The sequence below is a fragment of the Acanthisitta chloris genome, unplaced genomic scaffold (genome assembly GCF_000695815.1).
Source record: "Acanthisitta chloris isolate BGI_N310 unplaced genomic scaffold, ASM69581v1 scaffold8473, whole genome shotgun sequence".
In the NCBI taxonomy this organism is placed as follows: domain Eukaryota; kingdom Metazoa; phylum Chordata; class Aves; order Passeriformes; family Acanthisittidae; genus Acanthisitta; species Acanthisitta chloris.
The window spans coordinates 6,079-21,515 of NW_008664246.1; the positions used below are offsets into that span (position 1 = coordinate 6,079).

A 15,437-nucleotide genomic window follows, 5' to 3' on the forward strand; every position below is an offset into this window, starting at 1 on the left:
TAATTCCTTTATCAGAGTAAGTGACTTAATATGGCCAAAGCTCAGTGTGAGTGACAACAACGCCCTGCATGGTGTGATGTACAAGTAAGAGCAATCAGCAAGCAGGAGCTGCATGAATGAGTTAAAAAGTCAAGGAATACTCTTTTTATTTTTTTTCTGCCAGGTCAGCCTATGTGGTATCCTATTGTGATCTGCTTCCAGCAGAATTAAGAGAGGGCAAGGGAGAAGCACAACAAAGGGAATCATATTTGTCTCTCACAAAGCAGAAGAGCTGATGTCATTGTGTGGTGGAAAACCAGCTGAGAAGTGTTGGCTGTAGGATGGCAGATAAGGCATAGAAACATAGCTTGGACTTGATGATCTTAAAGGTCTTTTCCAGCCTTAATGATTCTGTAGCTGTTCTCCTCCACTCTGTGCTAGTTTGGTCTTAGCTGGAGATTGGGTTTGCTAATTAAAATGAAGTGGGCAGAGTGGGAACCAGAAGTGATCAAGAGGGAAGAAAATGTGATCTATGAGGAAAGGCTGAAGCAGCTGAATTTGTTTAGGGAAAGCACCAATTAAGGGAAGGCATGATAAGGGCTGAGCATAGAAAGCACAGCAGTCAGATCTTGCAGAAAGGGCAGGAAGAAATCAGCTTAATTTGCAGCAGAAGATTTAGGATGAGTATGAATCTGCCCAATTTAAGGACAGAGGAAGGGGGTCCCTGGGGTGCTGTGTGTGCTGCTCTGCTCCCTCTTGAGGCATAGGGCAGCCTTGGAGAGCTCCTCAATAGCATAAACAGGTTTCATCACAGTGTATTTGCAAAGTGCTGGAGCTTTCTCCTGGTATCCCGAAGGAAAGGGTCTGTCCTAGCTCCAGCTCAGTGTGGAACAGCAGAGCTCAGCCCTTCCCTGCCCGGTTTGATGGGTGTGCCCACCGATATTCACTGAACTACAAAAGGGTTCCTCCTCAGATTTTGAATCAAAGCATTTCTGACAGGTGAACAAGAAGACAAGGACAGCAGTCTCTAAAGGAATTCCCTTGCAGCCTGCGGGAGGTGTTTAAGAGACATCTGGACCTGATGCTGGGTGAGATGCCTTAGTGGTTTAGGGGTTACAGCGGCAATGCTGGTGGAGAGTTAGACTCGATGATCTTAAAGGTCTTTTCCAACCTTGACGATTCTAGGATTCCCCTGTATTCCCAGCAGGCACACGAGGCATTATTTCCAGCGGCTGAGCTGTGCCGGCTCACCTGGCGAGCGGGCAGGGCTGGCAGCAGGTCAAAACACACAGCATCGGCTCTTATTGTGAAAGGATGATGTCAGGCAGCTCCAGCTCCGACCCATCATCACTGCTGCTGCTGCCCTGGCACCGCAGCTCCAGCGCAGAGCCGACCCTTCTTCCCAGGGCAATATGCTAACCAAAATCCTGCTGTCCGCCAGCAGCCTCCTGCTCGCTCATGTGCGGCATTTCCTCTGCTCTTTGATGCAATTCATTCCAGGTAAAGCGCAGGGGTAAACAAACCCTTTTTATCCCATCGCCTCCCAAAGAGGTTTTGCTGCTGACACAGGTCGGTAGAGCAATTTCGTCTCTGTAGGAATGAGATGCGATTTGCGGTGTTGGTGGGAAGAAAGTCGGTGTTATTTCTTGAATAGATAAAGGGGAGAGGCAAGGATTACGGCAGATGGTTTAGAGCTGGAAAAGCAGTGGCAGCAGATTCTCTCTGCAAGGAGGGAGCTGTGAGCAGGCTGGAGAGGGAGAGCGTTTAGAGCAGCATCACTGCCGAAGCTTCGATCTGAACATACGGGGGGAAAACCACCCCAAGGGACTTTGTATCACAACCTAATTTGTGTCGTCATTGCACAGCTTGAGCTGGTTTTTGTTTGGGGTTTGTGTTTTTATTATTATGGGCTGGGTGTTTTTTGTTTCTTTGCTGGTTTTTTTTTTCATCTGAGACCTGTTCTCACAAAGTAGGAACAATAAAGATCATGACTTCATTCACCAGAATTTCTGCCTTTTGGTGGTGGTGGTGGTTGTGGTGTTCTCCTGCCCTTTGGAATCTAAGCATTGCTTCTGGGGTACACAAAGCTCTGAAAAGTTCTCTGAGCTGCCTTGTACCACCAGAACACCCCAGAGTTTAGAATCTGTTTCTACTGGTGCCACTGGGAAGCCAACAGCTATGTCTTGTGCAGGAGCTTGCCCAGTTCACTGTTGTTTCTCTCCCTTTGAAAGCCTTTCCTGCTCCTTTTCCCCATGTCTTTCCCCCTGTGTTTTCTGTCACTTCTGTTCTGTTCTTTGCTTCTTTGGCTGGTAGGGAGGAAGTGGGTGGCTGAGCCCCTGACCATGGGAAACCAACAGGCTAGATGGAACAAGGAGCCCAGCACTGGGACTGCCCAGCACCCACCAGGCAAGTGCAACACCTCCAGCTCAGGAATCGTCCTGGGACACTGGGGTGAGCTCAGGGGGAGGTCAGGGGGAAGGCTGCATTCTGGAGGGCAGAAAATAGCCACAGCAACCTCAGTTTGGGTTGAGGCAATGGGGAAAACTGGTTTGCTTGACCTGTTGTGCCAATCTGTGCTTTATAAGGAGCATAGTGTGTCCCATATCTTCTGCCAGAGGATTAGTCTGAATCTGAATGGTCCTCAGGGAAAACTGACTTCTTGCCTCACTCTCCCTGCCTGAGGAATACCATGAGGTTGTTTACTAAACTCTGCCCTTAATTCCGACGGTCCTGGATGTCCTTCTGAGTCAAGAAATTCCACTGTGCAATGGCTTAGGTGGGGAGGAAATGCTGATGGTTCTCCTGCCTTAGATTTGCATCTGTAGGTTAGAGTCAAAGTGGATTTGCTATCCCCGATGTGCAGGTTAGGAGGTTGTGCTGATTTTCAGGTGTGTTCCAGCCCCACTGGGACTGCAGAACTTTTATTGTGCTACAGATCTTCTATCTCAGAGTGTAGCCAGAACACAGTCACTCGGGAATTTGATTTCTATGTTACCTAACATTCAAAACCAGTCTGTCCTCTGCCTTTTGCAGAGACTGGTGCCTCGTTAGTTATCTGGATGTTACTGTAAACTGTGATTTATGACTGGGCTTTTGCATTATTTCTATGTTACCTAACAGTCAAAACCAGTCTGTCGTCTGTCTTTTGCAGAGGACAGTGTTATCGTTAGTTATCTGGATGTTACTGTAAACTGTGATTTATGACTGGGCTTTTGCATGAGGGTGGTACACCTTAAATTGCAGTTGCTTCTGTTCAGGTAGGAGTTATTTATGTCCCAAGTGCTCCATGTGCAGAGCAGGTGCTGTTAGATATAACAGGTTTCAGAATTATTAGTCAGACTTATATTTTTAGTAGGGAAGAAGTGGAAGGTTTAATTTCCTCTTTCTTTTTGCACCCCTACCCTTCTCCTAACTCTTCAGAACTGTCCTAGAGTGACTTGTCATGCTCATGAAATCTTCTGTTTCCACTCCTGTGGGTGTCATGATTCTGTGATTACACTCTGTCAGGATCTTCAGCTCATTCAAGTAGTTCCAAGAAGGAAAACTAACACATTCCCATGCTCTGTTACTGCCTCTCTCCCTGGTCTGGCAGAATGAAATATTCCCTTGCATGTTCTTGTGATGCAATGTCCCTTCCCAGGCATATTGTACACAATGCTTGAACTGAATTCTAAGTAGATGAATTCTAACTAGATCAGATTTCAAGCAGGATTACCAAGATGATCATGTGAATGGTTATCACAGGGCAAGGAAAACTAAAAGAACTTGGCTTACTTAGCTTAGGAAGTGATATGATTCTTCACTCTGAAGACAACCTGTGGCAAGCACAAGGAAGGGAAAACCACTTCAGCCACATAGAAAAATAAGGGGACAAACTGCTATGAGTAAAGACACCTTAATTGAATGCTGGGATGGTAGTGGTTTGAGGTTAATTGCTTTAGCTGTGCAGACAAGTTCTGACTTACCATATTGGATATCTCCAGAAGGATTTGGGGATTGGCAAACTGGAGAGCTACACTGAAAGAATTTAGCAGTTTATCTTCCTGTGTGTCGCATTCAGTTTGTGGCTGTCCTAAAGGAGCAAGCTTAGAAATATGCCTGTGCACCTTCCAGGTAAATCCACCTCTGCAGCTAAATGGATTGCCACAACAATCCTTGTGTTGATGAGGCTTTGCAAGCCAGGCCATGGGAGCCAATAACCGACATCCCTGGCAGCTCTCAGCATTCCAATCACTTCATGCTCTCCTGCTGCTTTTGTCCTGCAGCTCTGACCAACAAGGGCTGATTGCAGCCAGGCTAGAAGCTTTGTCAGCAATTATCTTTTTCTGCTACTGCCTGTTTATTTACCAACTAAAACTGGTGAATCTGTTTTGTCCTGTAAATGTGTTTCAGCTCAGTTTTACCTCTGTTCTTCCTAACTTCCATTTCTGGGGATTGCAGTTAGTTTTCTCTTTTCCTCTCAGTTCTTTATGAAATAAATTCCAAGCATAAGTTTCTTTAATTAAAAGAAAAGTTATCATCTTCTCTGTCACCACATACTTTATTGCCTCCTTTGGACTGCAGAACTGGTGTCTCTGGTGGATTAACTCCAGTAGAGCTAAATCCACTGGATTTTCAGCTCCCTGGGGATGTGGGAACACAGCTCTACTTTGAGTATCCATCCCAGGTTGCTGCTTGCAGAGTGCTGAATGCTCTTCTTCTAGACACCCAGACTAAGCTCTAGCAATAGTCAGTTTATTCCAATGAAAATATGAATTCCCTGCTTTGTGTTCTCCCTGTTTCCCACACAGGATTGAAGCACTACCTGCCCAGCCCACCCAGAGAGCAAATCCCCTGCCACTGCCCCAAGGGCTTGCAGTGCATCTCACCCTTAGTGCAGACTGTGGAGGAGACCCCTCAGCCCATCCCAGCCAAGGTCAAAGGACACATTCCCAACTGGATTCATGGCAACCTCCTGAGGAATGGCCCTGGGAAGTTCGAGTTTGGCAACGACAAGTAAGTCTCCTTTGGGTGAGTTTGGTAAATGGTTCTGATCTGAGCTCTGGGACACCTCAAAAACGTCTCAGCTCTATTTGGAGAACCTCGTAGTTTCTTTTTAAGTAAGGGGAGGAAGAAATACTTCTGTCATTCTCTTAAGAACAGCTGTTCCCTCAGCTGGAAACTCCCAGTGGGGTCTCTGCAAACAGGAGCAGCTCGTGGAGGTTGGAGGAGCTGAGTCACAGAGTCACCTCCTCAGAACAGTGGCATGAGGCACCAGGGCTGGGGATGGAACAACCCACTCCCCCAGTGCTCTGGTGTTAACACAGCTCCATCCCTGAGCACTCTGGATGGCACTCAATTGTGGGTTGCTTTCGAAGCACAGAACATACTCAGATGTTTCAGGAAGGCAACTACTGCTTTGGCTTGGAATCTGCCATTCTGCTGCCTAACTGAGCCTTTCCTCCAGCAAACTGATGGCAACCAGTGGCCAAAGCTGATCATCTTGTATTTCCAGAGACAGACCATCAGGTTATCTCCAAATCTCACAAGTTGCTTGTTTTGGAGACCATAAACATCCTGCAAAGCAGCTGAGAGCTGAAGGCTCCTTCTTGTGCCATTGTGCCTTCACTAGTAACTTCTGTTGTACAGCACAGCTCAATTTCTGCTCCCTGTGATGGTTTACCAGTGTAGATTCTTGCCCCCAAAACTTATAGCCAAATCCAGGTCTCACAGCTGCAAATGCACTGGTTTTGTTCCACTCAAGTCAGATGTTTTCCCAGACTCATCCCAAAGCTCTGCATGGTTAGTTGTTCAGGGGATCTGGGCATTGCTTTGACAAACCTAAAGGCAAGAGGGTACAGCAGATCAGAAGATGTAGTGCCCAACTGCTGTTCATGTATTTGTCTGTTGTTTGTCTCTTATTTACCTCTTATTTATCTATTTAGCTCTTACTTACCTCCTATTTACCTCTCTCCTATTTAGCTCTTATTTACCTCCTATTCACCTCTCTCCTATTTAGCTCTTATTTACCTCCTATTCACCTCTCTCCTATTTAGCTCCTACTTATCTCCTATTTATCTCTCTTATTTATCTCCTATTTACTTCCTGTTTATCTCTCCTGGAAGCTACAACCACTGGTTTGATGGCATGGCCCTGTTGCATCAGTTCCAGCTGGAGAAGGGCACGGTGACCTACCGGAGCAGGTTCCTGCAGAGCAGTTCCTACCTGACCAACAGCCACCACAACCGCATTGTGGTCTCGGAATTTGGGACCTTGGCCATGCCAGACCCATGCAAGAGTGTCTTTGAGCGCTTCATGGCACGCTTCGAGATGCCACGTAAGATTTTCAAGAAATAATAACCAGCCCAAGGTTTCCTTGGGGAGCTCGTGCAAAGGGAGGTGTGAGGAGGTCTGGTTGGCTTGTTCTGAGCCAATGTTTTCCTTAGGATATGACCCCCTGGAACAGCAACAGCTAAAGTGATGTGGATTGGTGCCAGGCTTAGCTGGAAGAGACACATTCAGTGTAATGTTTTAGTGGCACTTCAGCTCATCCAATTCCAGAGGTTGTTGCAAATTTCCAACAGGAATCTGTTGCCCCTGAGAACATCCTGTGCAGTGCTGATAAGGAGCATTACAAGGTTCTACCTGAGGCACAGCTTTGCCCTTAAAACACCTTGCCTTGCTAAGCTTGTAGGGTAAGTGGGCTAATCCTTCTCTTCCTGGGCTGAGGTGCAGGAGATTATAGGAGTAGGGTGAGAGGTGGTATTGCCCAGGAATGGAAGTACCACTACCTACAGGAGTCTATGTATGTCAGGAGAGAAATAAGCTTAAATGCAAGCAAAGCACTTCCCACTGAAACCAGAACAGACCTGAAGTTTGTTGCTCATGGTGTGACCATCTTCTGCTTCTTACCTTCCCCGAGGAGATGGATCCTGTCCTGCCATGTCATCTGTTCTCTTCCAAGGTGCTCATGCCTTCACTCACTGTGAAGCTCCCCAACTGCCCACCCAAGCTCTCTCACTACAGCTCAGAAGTCTCTCCATCCCTCATCTTCTCATCCAAGCTCCAGCAGGTTGTTCCTGTTCACCTTTGCCTGTCTGACTCTCTTGGCACACTTGGAGGATATTCCTCACTACAAGAGGCTCTGTGTCCTCCAGGTTTTTCCTCCACCAGCCTTAGGCTGTGTGTTCACCACACACAGTATGCAGCTGGGGAGCAGCTTTGTCCTCAGCTCTTCCCAAGCCAGCTGACTAGTGAGTCTCAGCTCCCCTTGGGCAGCAGCAGCAGCTCTGGCTCTTTGTGCGTGTGTAGCTCTCACCAGGCATCCCTGACTCAGTTTTAAGCAGAAAGAGAATAGGGAAGAGGAAGAATCCCCTGTCACACAAACAGCATCCCTGCCTTCCCCTCAGCCCTTGTGGCTTCAAATCTTGCCTCTCTTGTTTCCAGTGCTATAAATCAACCAGGACACTCTTCTGTGGCTTTGAGAGGAGAGGGCTTGGGCTAGGGAGGAATCTAATGAAACAAGAGGTCAGGAGCTAAGGCCATATAGAAATATGAAGGTTATCTTGCCTTCCTTGTGATGTCCACAAGAACTAGTCCTTGCCCCTTTAACCTGAGTTCACCTGAGCAGACAGTTCCCGAGTGCCTCTGTAGATTAGCGAGATATTTCTAATCGATCAGAGGGGGATTAATGTCATTGCAAATGGGCTTATTTGTTTAAACATGTCTAACTTGCTCTAATGTGCCATGAGCTCGCCCCGAGCTGTGTGTAACTCCAGGGTTTTGTTTCAGAACCAAGTGACAATGCCAGTGTGAACTACGTCCTGTACAAAGGGGATTACTACGTCAGCAACGAGAACGTCTTCATGTACAGGGTGGACCCAGAAACGCTGGAGACCAAGGAAAAGGTGTGAGCAAGGGGGATAAGGGGTTAGTTATGGGGCAGGAGAATCACTCCTTGCTGTTCCTAGGGGCAGCAAGAACCCAGATTCCAAAAGAAGTTGTCTGGACCATAAGCATCTCTTGATGCTTGAGGCCCTGAGCAGTCAGGAGCTCTTGTGGGTGAAGGTGCAGTCACTGCCCACTGTGGCAGGGAAGGGGACAATCACACACAGCTCATTTCCTCTGGTTACAGCTGCCTCTCATCCTGTGCTCTCACTGCTTGTCTGGGCTTGTCTCTACCTACCAGAGTGTGAAGAATGCAAGTGATACAGGAAAAAGTTACCACCACTGGTCTGAGATCTGAACTCCTCCCTGTCTTTTCATTTTTCGTGTCTGTTCTCTTTGTCTCCTTTGCACATCTCAAGCTTTAAATGCTCCAAAACTGTCCTGCAAAGTCTTGACTAAAACTCTGTTGCAAATGGGGGGTGAAGCCAATGAAAGACAAGTCACAATTCAGATCCCACTTTATTTCCCACCCTGACAGCAAATCAGAGCAGAGACTTCCCCTGTCTCCTGTGCATCATCTCACACGCCTCTGGCTGGATTCACAGCAGATATGACCTGTGAAATGACAGCCTAAGCTGTGTGTCCCCCTGCCTGCACCCTTAGAGAGGATTTGGGTGTTTGTTGGGTGTTCACTGGGTGCTTCTGGGCACTGTGAGGAGCACTGAGGAAGGATTCTGCTGTTCCTAAGGCAGTATTAACTCCTGTCCCTGTTCCTTAGCACAGACTATTTGATACCACAGAATGCCAGGCTCAGAGCACCCTCAGGGCTGTAGAGCTACTTGCTTGTTGAAATGGAGAGTGGGATGATTTGCCATTGAATCTGTCTGGTAAGGCAGAACACAGTGGTGGAAAGACATGTGGGGATTTTAGGCTGAATGTTCAGCTCTGTTGAACCATCTTGTCATTAGAAAAAAATCCCCTTAAGCTGCTCTTTAGCTGCAGATTGGTGTTTTTTTGGCTGAAATGGAAGGGATGATTTCACATTTAACCCCTTCAGTCTGAGATGCTGTAATAAGGCCTTGGTTTTCTAAACTTCTGGTGCAGGTGCTGACAGAGAACTTGGTGACTTTTTGGGGCAGTGGCTGTCTCTTCGCTCATGTCTGTGGTTCTAACAGGGTCCTGGCTAAAGTGCTCACACGGGCAACGTTCAGCACTTGTGCCATCAACAATGTTCCTGTCTCCCAGAGAAATGGGTAGTGCTGTTGGTCCTGTTTTACTGGTAGGACTAATGCAGGGAAATATCCTTCATTTTCAAGGGTTTCAGGAAGATTTGGGGCAAAATGAAGGCTCAAATCCATATCCCACATTAGTAGTGAATTAAGTCTGCTGTTCCTCCTCAGACTGCCATGAAACCAAACTTTGGAGAGTCTGTGGTTTGCTGCAGAGCACCAGGCAAGTCCTGCCCTGACTGAAACTCTTTGGCATTTGCAGGTAGACTGGAGCAAATTCATTGCAGTGAATGGAGCCACTGCTCATCCTCATTATGAGCCTGATGGGACAACATACAACATGGGAAATTCCTATGGGAAGCATGGTAAGATGGGCATGGCCAGGCCTGGCCTGTGGGCAGGGGGTACAGGACACTTCTTGGTGGTGCTCTACAGAGCAGTTGTTGAAGAAACATCTAAAGAGACCTCGAAACTGCTGTTTGTGTGTCAGACGTGGGAAGCCACATTAGTTCTGTTTCAGAGGGTCAGTCTGGCACATCAAATTGGCTTCAGAAGTATCTGACTTTGGCCTCTGAAGATCTATCAGGTTCCTCTCTTCCTCTCCCAAGATTTGCTGGAAAGCAGGGGAATGATTTTGAAGTCCCATCCAGCGCTGAAGCCTCATCTGAAGAAATGTAACAATTAGCCATGATTTCACTTACAATAATTGGCTTTTGCTAAGGGTTGATGCAGGAGAGATGTAATTTATTCCAGTCACCTGGATGTCTTATCTTTCTGGAATATTTTTCTTCTTCTCAGAACTGTGAGCATCTGGTTGGGATGTAGCTCCACTGCTGTGGCTGTTCAGAGCTACCATTCACTGCTGCCATGTGAAATCCTTCCCTTCCAGGTGCTGAGGCCTCTGCACAGAGCCACTGCTCTTTGCTGTGGCCCCTCAGGCTGGTCCCAGTTCTCTCCACAGTTGCCCAGTCTGATCATTTCTCATTCTTGCTGTTCTCATTTCCTTTTGGCCTCAGCAGTCCCTAGGTTTGCAGCACATGATTTTTGCAGCTGGAGATGCTGAGCCCTAGATTAATACTCAGATGCACCACTCCTTCCTGCCCATGTGCTCAGATTTATTAACTGAGTGCCAGTCATTGCCAAGGCTCAAAGTTTTCATTTCCTTTGATACATGAACTAGGAGCTTGGTTTTCTTCCTGCTCCTGTTATTGCAGGATAACACAAGGAATGCACTTGAGGCAGGGAAAGGCTAAGAAGATCTTTCTACTTCCTTTCAAGCTTCCTCTCTTTCTTTGCTAGCTAATCCTCTGTCGATTGTGTTATTGTCTTGGTGTCTGTTGGGTTTCTGCTCAGTTTGGCTGTGGTTCCTGGGAAAGAGGAAGGAGCAGAGCCTGACTTTGGTCGCTGTCTGTGCACAGCCTCACACCTCAGTGGTGCTGAACACCCTTTCTCCTTCCCAGGCTCCAGCTATAACATCATCCAGGTGCCTCCACAGAAGTCAGGCTGTGGTGCTGTGTTAGAGGGAGCCAAAGTGCTGTGCTCCATCACTCCCAGGGACAAGGCAAAACCATCCTACTACCACAGCTTTGGTAAGAACATTTTCCATCCCAACCCAAGTGATCTGTGCTCCTGGGAGGCAGCAAAGTCTGTCCTCTGCCCCTGAGACTGTGTTCCATCTCACACTTGGATGATACCTCCTTCCTTCTCCTTTCAGGAATGACAGAAAACTACATCATTTTCATCGAGCAGCCCATCAAGCTCAACCTGCTGCAGATTATCACTTCCAAGCTCCGTGGGAAAGCCATTTTGGATGGGATCAGCTGGGAGCCTCAGTACAACACCTACTTCCACGTGGTGGACAAGCACACTGGGGAGGTAAGTGGCTATTTGGCCTCTGCATCAGCTGATCTGGAAGCTCAGCTCCCAGAGAGAGTGCCAGGTAGCAGCCACAGCTGCTCTGTGGCTCAGTCCAGAACTCACTGCAATATAGGCTTTAAATGGTGGGTGCAGATTTATCAGGGATTACTTCATGCATTTTCCTCTCTGTTGCTCCATTTCTTTGCCAGCCCTAAAAGAATAGGCAGAAATAAGCAGTGTGGGGTACATGAGGCCGAAGCACAAGGACTGAAATGCAGGTCCCAAGTACTACAGGGTGTAAAAAGGTCAGTCACAGCCTGGGAAAGATGCTGCAGGGATGGAGTCAGCACAGCAAGGAGCCTGTCCTGGGCTGCTTTACTTCTGAGCTTTTCTTCATGTGTTTTTACCTCCTTACTGGCTTAAAGCAGCTCTTGTGTAGCAACACAAGGCAAATCTCAAGGAGTGAGTGGGGAATGAAATGGGGGATAAAGCCCTTTGAGGTGTGGCTGGGAGCTGCAGAGAGGAGATTTAGCCTCTCCCATGTCCCTGCAGGTGCTGCCAGGGCAGTGGTACACGAAGCCCTTTGTCACCTTCCACCAAATCAATGCCTTTGAGGACAGTGGCTGTGTGGTCCTGGACCTGTGCTGCCAGGACGATGGCACCAGCCTGGCCATGTACAAACTGCAGAATCTGAGGAGGAGTGGGGAAGGTCTGGACAAGGTAAGAGCTCTGTCTTTGTCTTCAGAGGATGTGGTGAGACCCTGTGCTGGCTCAGGTTGGTGGAAGAGAGAACACCATGGGAGACCACAAGGCTGAGGATGAGATCTGGGGAAAGGACCCATGACTATATCAAAATGAAAATGATGATCTGTTAGTGTTTTTCTTTCCATAAATCTCTCCTAATCCCCATGGAGCATTTCCCTGAAACCTTTAAAGCTGCCGTTGCCGGAGCTTGGCAGAATGTACTCCTGGCTTAGAATCTCATTTTCAGTGATACCCATTTTGCATATCCCTGTGTAATAACATTTTCCCCCAAGAAAGTTGCAAAATAAGACTTGTAAAGGGCAAAAGAAATCCTGTTATTTAAAGGCACGACTTCAGAAAAGCAGCTTAGCATTTCCCTGAAACCTTTAAAGCTGCCGTTGCCGGAGCTTGGCAGAATGTACTCCTGGCTTAGAATCTCATTTTCAGTGATACCCATTTTGCATATCCCTGTGTAATAACATTTTCCCCCAAGAAAGTTGCAAAATAAGACTTGTAAAGGGCAAAAGAAATCCTGTTATTTAAAGGCACGACTTCAGAAAAGCAGCTTATCTTACAAAAATCACAGAAACAAAACATCACAGGACCCCCAGTGTTGTTCCTCACAGTCACCTCTCAACTGTACACTCTGACAAACCCCTTGCCATGCCCAGCTCTGTCAGAAGGACCATCTGAGGCCGTGCAGGAGGTGTTTGGCATGAGTCCCACAGTGGGAAGGTGGGGGTGGCACTGCAGATGTTTGCTGGAACCCACCGAGCTGGGGGCACGGGGAGGCTGCGTGGTCAGCCACCTCTGAACTTCCTCTGTCTGTCCTCTGAGCTGTCTAGAACCAACTCAGACCCGACCTGAAAAGGGCACAGTTGTGTTCTCATCATTTTGTTTTCCTTTCCTTTGTGCTTTGTTTGTTCTTTCAAATCTGTTCCGAAATGAATTCAAGTCGAGTGTTGATACAACCGTTTGCTTTGCAAACTGATCCCAACTTTTGTTCAGCCTTCTCTGGGCACAAACCAGCCAGAATCTGATCAGGCTGAAGGTGTCCTAATGTCAACATCAGGCATATGTTTCCAGCACCCACATTGTTTTACTGCCAAGTGTCATCACCACTGAACTGCACACACACACACAGAGCAGTGCAAGTCATTTCGGAACAGAGATGGAAACTCACACCACGTCGAAAGCCCAAGACATGCCTGAGCATGATCTGTCTCTTCCCCAAATCATGCTGAGTGCCTTTGCTTGCTCACTGAGCCACACTCTGGCTGGCAGAGTTCCTCCACCAGTTTGCTGTGGTTACACAGACCACAAAGGTCGTGCAAATTAGGTTTCAGCATTAATGCCTGGGAGTGAAGTTTCATGTTGAATTGGTGAGGTACAGATTGAAGTCAAAAAATCCCACCAAAATAGGCTCCTTGTCCCTTAGATTATTTAGAAGACATAACAGGTGGGAATATTATGGGTTCTAAACTTGGCTTGAGCAGAACTCTGGTGGCAGTGGGGGAATTATCCCTCTTGTGCCACTGCTGAGTGTGTCCCACTCTGGGGCTGTGAGATTGCTCTGCCCTTTGCTCCCCAAGTAAACCCACCACTCCCATGGGCTTCCCAGACATCAATCCCTGGGCACCTGAGTGTGGAAGAGGGAAATCCTGCACCCTAACTTCAGGCCTTGAACTCGGGAGCAATGCTGACCATTTTCCTTGCCTGTCTTTTTGTTTTCTACTGGAACGTGCAGAGAACTTCTTTCTGTTATGGATTTTGCCTTACCAGAATGTGGCAAAACAGAAAGGAGATTTCAGGGGTGGGAGGAATGTCTAAAGCTTCAGGGTTGTTTCCCAAAAGTGCATTTAGCCTGAGATGTCTCTCCTCTCTCCACCCCCATAACTCTTTGTCTCTGTAACAGGTTTATGCCTCAGTCCCCAGAGCTTTCCCTCGACGCTTTGTTCTCCCTCTGAACGTGGATTCAGAGACTCCTGTGGGGGAAAACCTGAACCCACTGCCTTACACCTCGGCACAGGCTGTGAAGGAGGCAGATGGCAAGGTATGGATGGATTTCAGACCTGCATTTATGGCTGTGAGGAGATTGCCTGTGTCACTTATCATCCTGTGCCATTGTCTTCTCCCACCCTTAAACACTTCTCCAAATGGCTCTGCAGTGAGTTGATGGCACCAGTCAGGCCTTCTACCCTGAAACAGCTAAACTGACACTCATGTAATGAATATTTCCCCTAGGTGTGGTGCACACATGAAAATCTCCACCCTGAGGGCTTTGAGAAGGTTGGGGGACTGGAGTTCCCCCAGATCAACTACTCTCGGTACAACGGGAGGAGGTACCGGTACTTCTACGGATGTGGCTTTGGGCATTTGGTTGGAGATTCCTTGATCAAGGTGGATGTGGAGACCAAGAATTTCAAGGTCAGTTGAGATCAGATTGTCTTTTTTCCAGCACTGGGAGTCGTTCCAGTGAATTGGCCTTGGAGACACATCATTTCCTAGGGCCCTTGAGGGTCTCTGTTCCGATGGGTGTGGGATGAGATTGACTTCATCTCTCACCTGGCACCTTATGGATGTGCCACACTTACCAAACAGGAGAGGATGACATGATCCTCCTACTGGGATCAATAGGGTTAATTAGAAGGTTGAACTGTGAGTTTCTGGGAGCACAGAGTATGCCCAGGGAGTTTTGTGGGGTGCTCTCAAACCTTGCAGCTCTAGCTGGTGTAGACAAGTATCAATGAAGTGAAACTCATCTATATGTTCCTGTACTTCCTAGATTTGGCAGGAGGATGGATCCTACCCATCAGAGCCTGTGTTTGTGCCAGTGCCTAATGCCACGGCAGAGGACAGTGGAGTCATCCTGTCTGTTGTGGTCTCCCCTGCTGAGGTAACTCACTGCTACAAGTTTGTCAAAGTCATATAGCATTAGGGAACTTTTTAACCCACAGAACTGAGTTTGAGGCTCTTTGAGAGATAGTTCCTAGCACTCCAAGGTGTATATCTGCCCTGGGCATGCAGAGCCAGGCAATATTCCTTGGAATGTCAGTGTTTCTGTGACTCTCAGTGCTGCTGGGCAAGTGTCTTTCAGGTTCAGTCTGTGTGGCCTGGTGGTGCATTTGGGCTCTTGTGTGCCTGGACAGGACAAAGAGGTTCAGCCTAGACACTCCTATTTGTTTCCATCCTGCAGAACCGAAGTGCTTTCCTGCTGGTGCTGGATGCAGAGACCTTCAGGGAACTGGGGCGAGCAGAAGTCGCAGTGCGAATGCCTTATGGATTCCATGGCATCTTCACTGCCCACTGACTGAACACCTTGGCACCTCCTGGAACTCAGGGCCAAGGCAGGCTCAGAGAGAATCTTCTGCTGCTTTTACCTCCCACCTTTGTCTGGGATGAAGGAACTGTTTTTTTCTCTGTCATAACCTCCGAGTTACTCCTGTATTGCTAACAACGTGCAGCAAAGGGCTGAGGAAGGCAGAGCCCTTCACTCAATCAGCTCACTGCTTTATCCTGAGGGGTTTTTTTTTTACTATCTTGATAGCCCAGCTAGCAGCAGTTCACAAAGGATGCCATGTGTGAGGCTTGCAAGGGAGAAATGGAAAGCAGGATGACCATTAGCTTTCCTTGGCAGCAATGTGCTCTGAAGGGAAGAGAATGTCCATGCCTAGGGCAGTGACTTTGGCTGGAGCATGTAAAGCAGAAGGGAGGAGTGAGCCCAGCTGGTACCAGGTGGGCTCAGTGAAGGAGGTCTCATTT

General features: G+C 47.8%; 1 protein-coding gene across 1 annotated transcript; it reads left to right on the forward strand.

Annotated features, from left to right (window-relative positions):
* Window positions 1-1,379: 1,379 nt before the first annotated feature.
* BCO2 (beta-carotene oxygenase 2) lies at window positions 1,380-14,985 on the forward strand. Its single transcript, XM_009071267.1, has 12 exons — window positions 1,380-1,479; window positions 4,770-4,974; window positions 6,084-6,295; window positions 7,750-7,865; window positions 9,337-9,439; window positions 10,535-10,663; window positions 10,789-10,949; window positions 11,484-11,651; window positions 13,591-13,728; window positions 13,920-14,102; window positions 14,461-14,571; window positions 14,872-14,985. Exons 1-12 carry the CDS (start codon window positions 1,392-1,394, stop codon window positions 14,983-14,985), a joined length of 1,728 nt encoding a protein of 575 aa, XP_009069515.1. The 5' UTR covers window positions 1,380-1,391.
* Window positions 14,986-15,437: the final 452 nt, after the last annotated feature.